The sequence below is a fragment of the Sphaerodactylus townsendi genome, linkage group LG10 (genome assembly GCF_021028975.2).
Source record: "Sphaerodactylus townsendi isolate TG3544 linkage group LG10, MPM_Stown_v2.3, whole genome shotgun sequence".
Classification (NCBI taxonomy): Eukaryota; Metazoa; Chordata; class Lepidosauria; order Squamata; family Sphaerodactylidae; genus Sphaerodactylus; species Sphaerodactylus townsendi.
The window spans coordinates 66,645,048-66,656,423 of NC_059434.1; the positions used below are offsets into that span (position 1 = coordinate 66,645,048).

Here is an 11,376-nt window from a genome sequence, read left to right on the forward strand (position 1 = left end):
AAAGTTCTCTTTTAGCTTAGAGCTCAATATAAACTTAAGCCCCCTTGACTACATGTTCTCCCATTGTTCTGTTGGTATATTATGCCCAAAATTAGTGGCCCATTTTATCATACACTCTTTCACTTGTTCTTTTTCCATGTCATATCTGAACAATATTTTATACATTTTAAAATAACATGATCATCATTTGTACATAATTCAATTTTTTAATTCAGTCTTGGTATTTCCAAAACCATACAGTCTGTTATCTACCATAAATCTCCCAGAAAGTTGTAAATAAGGGAACCAACCACAAGTAATGCCTTCTAACAATAATTGTTCTCTTGATTTCATTTTACCTTCCCCTTGTGAGAAATCAAGAATATCACCGGATAGCAACCATTTCTTTTCAAAAGTCATTTCATGTCTTAATAGTGCTTCTTTTGGTAACAGCCACTGTGGTATTCTTGGACCTAATCTAGGTTTAAATTTAATCCATATTCTCAGGATGGCACACCTAATATAATGGTTATTAAAATCTTTATTTACTTTGACCTTATCCTACCATACATAGGCGTGCCATCCAAATTTCAAGTCATGTCCTTCTAGATCCCGCCGTCGTTTATTTCTTAATGTGATCCATTCCTTCAACCAAACTAAACAACAGGACTCAAAATAGTTTTAGATCAGGTAAGCCTAATTCCCTCTCCCTTTCCTTCACGTCTCGTCATATCTTGTATCTGACACGAGGTCGTTTCCCCTGCCGTGTAAAGTTTGATATAGCCTTCTGCCACTGTTTGAACAAAGTATCATTTAACAGTATCGGAATAGTTCGAAATAAAAATAACATTCTTGGTAAAACATTCATTATAATCACTGAAATTCTACCCAAGCGTGATAGCTGTAGTTTACTCCATCTTGAAAAAATCCTTTTTAACCTCATTCCATGTTTTGGCATAATTATTTTGAAACAATGTACTAGTCTTATCCAACAAAACCACTCCCATGTATTTCACCTTTCTTTTGACTGTTACTCATCAGTTCTTTTTCATCCTGTTCACTCATAGTTTTAGTTAAGATCTTTGAACCCTGCTAAGACACCAAACTCTCTCAGTTTAAACATTAAATGCTCAGCTACTCTTACGGGGTTTTCCAAAGTGACTTCCAGATCATCAACAAATACTCTTCATTTATACATCTCTTTTAATTTTAACCCCTTCTTTCCTCTCATCATATGTTATCTCTTTTTATTTAATACTTCCAAGAAAAATGTCAACAAGAGAGGACATCCTTGTGTTGTTCCCTTTTGTATCTGACATGGTTTGGTTAAGTCTCCTTTAAACATTATTTTGTGCAGTTTATGATGTATATATTGATTTCACCCATTTTATAAAAATCTCCACACTGTCCATATTTTCCAATACCTTAAATTGAAAAACCCAGTTCAGATCAGACTTTGGCAAACTGTAAAAATGATTTATATAGATTAAGATTTAGATTCAGAGTTATTTAATAATTGAACAAAGGTTGAAGTTATTGTTGAATGTGCAGTTTTTATTAATGTATTGCAGTCTTCCTTCAATCTTGCAAAACGTTAACATATGAGGATGATATCATATATCAATTTAATTTCCTAAACATTTTAATTTAAAAAAAAACAGGCATTTGCTCTTGACATAATTAAATCCACCCACGAATACTGGAAAGCTCTGATTCACAAGAAGTCTGATGGCGGAGCCATAAAATGGTAAGCATCCAGGTTTTTATAGCTCTTTCAAAATCCAATGAGAACCAGTGTTAAAGTCCTGCATGCTTTTTATTTTGATGTACCAATTCCATTCCTAAAGATCTTCCACATCATGCCGGGTCCATAATTTTACTTGCCTACTTTTTAAAAAAAAGACATTATCTACATGACACCTTCAAACTACCCAGGTACTTTAGGAACAGCTCCAAAACACATCTTCAGCTTGGGTTTGAATGCAAAAGTAATAACTTTGAATGTTCTTGGGTACCCACATTTCACTGACTTTTTCTGTTCTTGATAAATATTCAAGTGATCATGGTTTACTGTTTAGTAGATTGACACGCAATGTTATTTTGAAGTCAAAGAAGAAATGGCTACAGGCCATTCCCCCCCCCCCCCCCAACATAAAAAACCATCTGTTCCTCTAATAATCTCACCAAATGAATGCAGCATACCCAGGAGCCAAAGATAGGTCAGGTGCATAGAGTTTTGAACTGTGTACACAGCCAGTTGGCTTCTGGATTGATGTAGCTGTTCTTAGTGCTGGAAAAAAATGCAGTTTTTGACACTGCTAAGTGGCCTCTTCCTAGTTCTGTTGCACTGCTACTGGATGTCTTGCCCTGTAGGATTGTATCATTTCCTATATTTTATTATCTATCTTGAGTCTCTGTGAGAAAGGCAGACTATAAATGAAGTATGTCAAACCATCAATAACAATATTTTGTTTTTCAGCACCAACATCCTAGTGGGTACCAGTCCCTACTGCTGCAGTGAAAACGATGCCCGAGCAATTGTGGAATCTGTAAGGGCCAATTTTTGTGCAATTCTTCCCCTCCCCATATTTAAAAATCATCAGTAGAAACATGTGAACAACCAGTGCACAGTCATAAACTAATACGAACAACAAATGAAGTCTTGACATTTAGATGAAGAGCATAGTTAGTGTATGGTCTTGGTGTGTGTTTGTGCATAGAGATGGATATGTTAAGGTGGCCTTGTATCATCTGTCACTCCATTGGTCCACCTACCTCAGTGCTGTGAACTGTGCTGCTGTCCAGGATCACAGGCAGATAAAAGGTTTTCTCAGCACCAGCTGCCTTTCAGCTGGGAGTGCCAGGAGCAGGACTCTTCAATGATGGGACCTCGGAAAGCCTGTGCCCTCCTGCTGTCTGAACTATGCTTGATGATTTGGTAAAGCCAAATCAGTACTACAACAACCACCTTTATTTGGCATTTAAAAATAGGTTCTAGAGCGTTGCCAGACATTTTTGAAATACAAATCAAGAGCACATTCAAAACGTAGACAGGAAGACTGTTTATAGCAGTATACATTACTTCGAAAGTTCTGTCACTTGTAAAATAATTTTTGCTACTTTTTCCAAGAGCATGGCATCTGTGTTGTTTAACAGAAGCTCCACAACAGAACAGTCAGAGTCACTTTCAGATTTGTCTAGGGTCAGCCTGGGAGAGAAATTCCTAATGCCCACATATCTCGGACAGTCAAGAATAATGTGAGCAAGAGTCTCCACTTGATTTTTACAGTGTGGACAAACCCGATCCTGGAGAGGGATGGATAAGTAACGACCCTTTGTAATGGCTGATGGGAAGGTATTGGATCTGGCCCTTGTGATAATCCATCTCTGTTGGGGTTCAGTTAATAATTCAAGATATTTGGCTATGTGCCCCTGTTCCAGTATTATTCCGACAGAGAGGGGTGAGCATGATTTATTTTGCTTGCCCCAACAAGATATGATATTCCTGTTCTAGAAGTCTACTTTTTAAGGTTCAGAAAATCTCTCTGGGTGTCAGCATACAGAGATCTTCAAGTAAAAGCCAAATCAGTAAAGCACCCAACAGAGATCTTCAAGTAAAAGCCTAATCAGTAAAGCACCCAACAAAAGCTGGATTCGGCTTTTTTCTGGGTTTTATTTGGTCCCTAAATACAAGCTGTGACAAACCCCCACACTGAGTGTTTAGAAAACCCTAAAAGCTGAATCTCTACTTGGCTTATTAAATTTCAGCCATGTAAAGTTTGAAGGGACTCTTCCACAGCAGCTAGCCGCTTGGAGTCCCTTTAAACTGACCTGATTTTTTCCCGAAATGGAGAATTCCCCCCCCCCTCCCCTTACTTACCTTTGCTGGATGTCTATTGGGGTCTGTGGCGCTACTTAAAGCCCACCCCTCCCGCATTGCTGAAGCAGGGCTGGCTGTAGTCAGTCGTTCTCTTGTCAACTTCTCTGTCTGCACTTTGAATGCCTTGTTGGTTTCCAGGGCAACAAATGGGAGAGCTACCTGGAGATTCTCTCCCAGCCAGTGGCTGGCATGCATTTTGGTAGAAAGCTGCAGGTCCCTGCAAAGTTTTTGCAACTTTGGGTAGAAGAGGCAGGAACAGAGAAGTAAGCTGGGACCTCACTACTGTTTTGGATAATCAGGGAAGGTTTTATTCCCTGAGATATTTTAAGTCTCTGGATGGGTTCCTGGCTGACCCAAACTGTATACAGTGCTGGTTCATGGCCAGCCCACTGTGCTCCAGACTGAGGTTGAGTGATAGTTCAGACTTACCTGGCAGGGGAGACACCATGATCACGAGTGATAGTTCAGGATTTCCCTTCTGCTCTGTTGAACTTCTCCTCCCTGTCTTCATGGGATACCACCAGTCCTGCAGAGGAGGCCTGCCTGGAGAAGATGCTAAAGGGTTTGACTGACTGACCCAGTTTAATTTTTTAATTGATTTTTAAAATGTTAATTGCTGTTTGTTTAACTTGTTTCTAGTTGGGCTTGGAGGAGGAATGGCGGGGGCAGGGAGGGGAGGCTGAGGATTTCGGCACAAAAGCCCAGGGATCAAGACCCGGGCTGAACCCGCATACAGGCCTAGTTGTTTTTTTTTAACCTGTTCATGCAAAAGTTACCTTAAGGGGGGGAGGGGGGCTGCTTGTTTTTGCTTGTTCTTCCCCTTCTCTAAAAGTTGTATAATTAATTATTATTGTGTTTTTAAAAAGTTATGTATTTCTGATTTAAGGTTGCTTTTGTTGTGGTGTTGTTGTTGTGGTTTGTGGGGAGAACTTCTAAGCTTGCAGTTAAATCTCCTCCTGCCCCGAAACTTGGGGTGTTTTTGCATTTGCTGCTGCTTTGGTTGGATTTGTGGCTGTTTGAAGGATTTCTTTTATTAAGGTTTCCCACGGTTTAATTCCTGTGTCTGCTGTTTTTCCCTGGTGTTTCTGCGTTTGCTGGTTTGGGGGTGTTTTCTTGCAGATTTTTATTTGGCAGATAATACAGTTTTAACATTTGAATGTTGTTTTCCAAACCCTTTGGTGGTTTTCCTTCCTGCTGGTTCTGTGTCTGCTGGGTTTTGTATGGTTTTCTGGCTGGCATTCTTGTGGGCTGGGTGGACCTGTGGGTCTTCCCACATTAGTTTATAGCAGGGGTCTTCAAACGATGGCCCTCCAGATGTTCACAGACTACAATTCCCATGAGCCCTACCACTTGGCCATTCTGGCAGGGGCTGATGGGAATTGTAGTCCATGAACATCTGGAGGGCCATAGTTTGAAGACCCCTGGTTTATAGGGCTGTGGGGGGGGGGGATTGTTTCTCTGCTGAGAAAGGTAGAGTAGGATTGTTGTGGTAATATTTCTGGGTTCTCTATATTTTTTCCAATCGTTAGATTTAACTAGAGACTAGTTTTAAAGGGCTTGATAGGGTTTGTTAGAGTTTCATTTAATGCAGTGCTGTAGGGTTTCAGTTTCGTACTTAATAGAATGTTAGCAGGTTCAAATAAGAGTAAAGATTCTGGGTTTGCAAACGGTTTTTTGTAGAGTGTTGGTTGTTGTGATGTTAGGTGTAGAGTTGCTTCTTTGGAAGGCATTGGGAAGGGAGGGAATACTTCTGCTGTTCTCCTGGAGGAAAAAAATTTTCCCATCCATTTTCCCATCCATTTGAAATAGTAGGAGATGGGGGGAGGGGGTCTTATGCTCAGCTGGCACTGTGCTGGAGATTAATTGGAGGGGTTGGCTCTGATTGGGTTGTTGTTCTGTGTAGGGGCACCAAATTTGTCACAAAGCTGCTGGTGACTCTCCTCAGAGGAACAACAAAAGTTTTGTTGAAGTGTGGTTGGGGGAGTGTCCCATCGTATGTGCAGCCAAGTGAAGGAAAACTTGGTGCCTATAGAATAGTGTTCCCCCCCAAACTTCAGCAAAGTTAATTGGTTCCTGTGAGGAAAGTCACCAGCAGCTGTGCGGCAAATTTGGGACGCCTACTCTGAGCAAGACCCCCTCCAGAGCCCTCAATAAAATCTCAGTGCAATTTTGCAACACAACAGCAAGCCCCATGTTAGTCTAGGATGGGGGGAAAGTAATCACTTTTTTTCCACACATGCAAGTCTATGGTGGGAAATTTTCCCACCATAAATAGTTGCTGAAACCTGCCAGATTCTCGATCTTGACTTGGCTCCATTGTAGCCAGTGGGGATTTCTGGGAGTATCTGTAGGGTGTGCATTTTTAAGGTAGAGGCACCAAACTTGCAGGGTGGCTTCAGGAGACCCACCTAGTAAGAGCACCAAGATTTGGTGAAGTTTGATTCAGGAGGCCGTGGGAGATGGGGGCTACCCCTTTGATGACCCATAAAATTGTGTCCCCCCCCACCGAACCAAGCCTCACCAAACCTTGGTGCTCTTACCGAGGTCTCTGAAGCCACTCTGAAAGTTTGGTGCCTCTATCTTGAAAAATTTGCCCCCTGCATACACACCCAGAAATTCCGCATTGGCTGCAATGGAGCCAAGTCTGTTCAATAGGGGAATTTGTGGGGGGTTCTGTTGGAGGTTGAAATTTTTAAGATAGAGGCACCAAACTTGCAGGGTGGATTTGGGAAACCCTCCTGATACCAGCAAGATTTGGTGAAGTTTGGTTCAGGGGGCTAATTTTATGGATCATCAAAGGGGTAGCCCCCATCTCCCATTAGAAACCATTGGAAACAAAGGAAGCTGGGGGCACCCCACTTGGTGATCTATAAAACTGGTCCTACTGAACCAAACTGTACCAAACTTGGGTGGTCTCATCAGGAGAGTCTCCCAAAGTCACTCTGCAAGTTTCGTCCTGCTGTGTTAAGAACATGCCCCCTACAGGCAGAAATCTTCAAAACATCAAAAAATCTCCCATAAGTTTAAACAGACCCACATTTTGGGGTTTTTTTTGCGGGGGGGGGGGGGATCCCGAATTAGATATTTTAAGTTTTTCTGTAATTAAAGCCAGTTAAAAACACAAATCCTAATTTTACTGATTTTTTAATTTTTTGCTCAAACCTATTCTGAGCCTGCCTTTCAAGTCTTCATACAGTCATCTTCCAAGTTATTACATAGGACTGTTACCAGATCAGTGACAGTCAGTCAGGCCACAGTACCATTTAGTTCAGTGTCATCCACTTAGTCAAATTGAGCAGGACTTTCCTGGAGTTTCAGATAAAGTTTCAGGAGTTTCCTGGCGCTTCTTATTCCCTGTTAACGAGAAAGGTCAGCAGTTTTCTTCAGGCAACGCATATGCTCCTCCGCTGAGCTACACCCTGTCCCATTCATTCCCCATTTTGCTGATTGTTCCCTGATTCTGGTCTCCCCCCCCCCTCCCCCATTGTTCTGGTGCTGTATAATAGCAAATGGAATTTTCGCAGCTCATCTGCTATCTTTTTTTTTGCCGCCCTGTTGCTGTGAGTTACCACCCAGGTTGATTGACTGGCAGCAGTACATTTAATCACGCAGCACATACTTTGTTCACTGCCGCATGTAATTAATAGCATCTCTTTGTGAAGGGGGACCTTCTCTGTATTCATGCGTGAGAGTGATTGAGAGGAGAAAATAACTGTCCAAGTGAATTTGGGGGAGCGGGAGGAAAACTTTTTAAAAGGTTGGGGGTTTTGTGGGGGCTTTTTTGTCCTTACAATGCTGTATTGTAGCACACACAACTTCAGCAAAGGGACTAAAAATATCTGTGCTTGGCTTATATGCTAAAAATGAAACCTCCAGATTTGATCTGTTTATAAACCACTTTGCCAGCTGCAACGATTGCATCGGTATGGTGAGCGTTCTCCATATGCCTCACAGCGATTTGAAAAGCTGATTTTTAAAAACTATTAATGGACTAAAATGCCTGCTTTGTACATTTTAGGATGCATCTGCACATCACTGGAATATTTCACAGTCATTGTGCTGTAGCAGTCACGCACACTTTCAAAAATTCCTGTGTGCATCAGATCCAATCTGAGAACGAGAATGGTGGCTTTAGCTCAATAGTAGTGTATTCTCCAACAAAGTGTGGCTGCAGCCCAAGACATGCAGGCATAGCTGGTGGCAGGCAAGACCTTTCTGATCTCTTAAGGAGCCAAGCACTCAGTGATTCCACCCCTCTTCCACAAATGGCATAACATTGCACAAACAGGTTGCATTCACACATAAGGGGTGATTCTGTCTCTTTCTGGAGGGGAGGGGTCCCCTGACTCTCAGCTATGGAATTTTAAGAAGGGGGTGGCTTGGGGAGAGAAGCAGATGAAAAATCTCTTTCATCACATCTACGCAGGTGTAATGTTGGGATCCATTGTCTAGTTCCAGTCTTTACAACCGCCCGGATAATGTGGTCCTGTGTTATTCTCTCCAAATTGGGGGTAGAGGCTGTGAAACAGTGACCTAACAAAGGCATTGCCTGACAGAAGCAAAATTCAAACTGGGGTTGACCCTCAGTCTCTTAAAGCCCTTGTATGTGTCAAATAGAAACCATCATGCTGTGTAACAGATCTCTGAGACTGAGGGGTCGACAAGAGCTCTTTGTGGCATGGGAGCCTCTGATCCAAATAAGAAAGTAAAATATCTTTGTTTGGAGATCACAAGATCTTGAGTTTTCCTGAAGCCTGTGTCTTATTACAATATAATTCTGATCCTTTTGCAGAGCCCACCTCCTGAGGAGAAACATTCTGCTGCCAGAGAAGGTAAAATCTCTTTGTGATCACTTCCACATCCCACATCAAATGCCCATAAAGTAAATAAAGCTTGTAAACTGTAGGCAGAAATCTGCCTAATCCCCACCCTCAAGCTGTGTGTGCACGGTGATTGGCTGGAAGTGATTCGTACGTGGTGATTGGTTTAAAGTGGGGTGGAAGTGAGTTGTGCCTGACAATTGGCTGGGTCATCATCATCACAGCTAGTGTTTTATATATACTGATGATGAAGATAATTCAGACTGTGGAAACTTGATGAATATTTCAGGAATATTTAATGGGCATAGATGTAACAAATATGTTTCATCATATACAGAGAAAACATTGCATTTGTTTGCGTATATTCATATCTAAATTATTGGCAACAAATAACAAAGCTTTTTTTTTTTGGTCTTTTAGTTGATCAATGGCACTTTCTTGGCCAGTGATCATTCAGACTCTCCAATCAGGTTGTGAAATCTTGAATGGCTTAATCTTCCCAACCCCCCACGTTTGCTGAAGCTACGCAAGTGAAGGAACTGCAGAATAGAGTCCACATTCTGCAAATATTTGTGATACACAATTTCTATCATGTAAATAAAAGTGATTTTTAAAGTAAAGTTGACTCCAAATGTGTTACATTTAAAATTGGTACTTAGAGTGCATCACTTAATATTGCTGTTATATCATCTCCTTGATTGTTTGATGCAGAAAAGTAACTCTGCCAGCTTTCATTTTTTTGGTACTGACCAATTATTGCAGTTTTTTTGGTGTCCCAGTGCAACAGAAGAACATTGGCAGCCAGAGGCAGAGATTTCATTCCACTCTCCTGTACTGTATAGGAAGTGCACTTATATTTGAATCAACAAACATCAGTTTTCATTTGATGGTCAAGGCAAAATTAGAATTCACAGTGTGCAGCCTCTGTGGAGGCCATGGTTCGTGTTTGTGATGGTTGGTGTGATACCTCAATTGGAAAAAAACTCACATTCAGGCTAATGGACTCTCCATATTAAAGAACTGGAGTGCTGAACAGATACAAAAATGAAAGCAAAAAAGACCTATAAACCTCAGTTTACCTGTCACATATTCCTAGTTTAACCCATCTCAGGGTTGTGAGAACTATGTGAAGAGAAGAATCAGATAATCTGCTCTCAGCTCCAAAGAGAAAGGTTTGGGTAAAAACGTAATAAATAGACTCATGGCACTGCGGCATCTAGTAGCACTAAATTCTGCAAACAAGTGACACTCATAAACCTACTGTTGCTGCCAGGGAATGGATCACAGCTGGTACAAGGAATCAGGATGACGAAGCCAGCATCATCATCTCTGTTTAAATCCTAATCAGTTTTTTAAATTGCATTTTTAACCAAGATGTGTATAAATGAAGCAAATATAACACCTAGCTTTTGCAAAAGTCGGCAACATTTGTTTCTATCTGGTAGCTTTGACTTCACTGTGAAGGTGAAAAATGTTCAAACTGGAGGTGTCATCTGTCAAAAAGTAGGCTTTAACAGTGCTTAACAGTGACAGTCTTACAGCCCAATCTAGTTCTTGGAGGTGCCTGGGGACTGTGCTGCTATCGCGCCCCCCTGCCACCTCCAGAGGGCTTCCAGGTGGTGCAGGGAGGCAGGAGAATCCCCAGCTGCCTGACCGCCCCTCCATAGGAGAAAATGGAGTTATACCAGCCAAAAGGCTGACATAAGTCTGTCTTCCCTGCCGTCGATGTTGCTGGGGCCAAAGCACAACTCGAGTCAGCTCCGCCTCCGAAAATGCCCCCGGAACACCCCCAGTTGTGTCAGCCTCCATGATGCAACTCTGGAAGCAGTGGCTGGAGGCTGGTCCGGTGCTGCGGAGCTCAGCATTGCTCTGCAGTGCCCGCTCCCTCCCTAATCACCATTCTGGCCAGTGTAAGTGCCGTTTAGCTGGCTGGGAGGACAAACATGTTGTTGTGAGCCTGCACTGACTCCAATGGCCATTTATCCACCCACCCCAATCTGGATTGGGCTATCAAGCAGAGTGATACTTCTAAACTCCATAGGCTTAGAAGGGTGTAACACTGCTTAGGATAGCTTCAGAGGGCAGCCATGTTAGTCTGCAATAGAACAGCAGTCTATTAGTATCTTAGAGATCAATAAGATTCAGGATATTGTTATTATTGCATTATATTTATGTTCCACGCCCCCCTCGCTGAAACAGAGTTCAGAGAGTTTCACAACAGATAAAAACATTACATCAATAGTTTAACAATAACAATAAAGCAGAATTTACATAAAAGCAGGTAATCTAAATTACCTAATTAGCTAATCTAAATTAGTAGCAGCTAAATCAACAACAGCTTCCTTTGTCAGAGACTACAACCCAAAATCTTGTTGATCTTAAAGGTGCCACTGGACTCCATTGTGCTTAGGATGTTATTGTGAATGGCCATCTCAACTGAAATCTTTGGGCTTCAGAAGCGCGCCATGTTGGATCCTGGACCATTCCCAAAGCTGATTAAATTTTGAATTGCAACAGGGAATGCAAAGAAAAACCATCTGGAAATCTCGATAGCAGGAATATTCTTTTTTATTTGTATAAGCTCCAGTTTTTAAAAGTGTTAAGCATCTGGTACAGCTGGGGTCAGAGTATCATTTTCTTTTCTAAATAATTGCTTTATAGAGGACACCACAAAGAAAATTTTTGTCCCACCCATCC

At 41.7% G+C, this 11,376-nt stretch overlaps 1 protein-coding gene across 1 annotated transcript in view; it reads left to right on the forward strand.

Moving 5' to 3' along the window:
* PPA2 (inorganic pyrophosphatase 2) overlaps positions 1–9,299 on the forward strand; it is a 30,168-nt gene extending 20,869 nt beyond the window's left edge. Inside the window, exons 9-12 of the mRNA XM_048509657.1 lie at positions 1,641–1,726; positions 2,459–2,528; positions 8,652–8,691; positions 9,100–9,299. Coding sequence (XP_048365614.1) covers positions 1,641–1,726; positions 2,459–2,528; positions 8,652–8,691; positions 9,100–9,128 — 225 coding nt within the window. The 3' untranslated portion in view covers positions 9,129–9,299. The remainder of the gene's footprint in view (positions 1–1,640; positions 1,727–2,458; positions 2,529–8,651; positions 8,692–9,099) is intronic.
* The last annotated feature ends 2,077 nt before the right edge of the window (positions 9,300–11,376 follow it).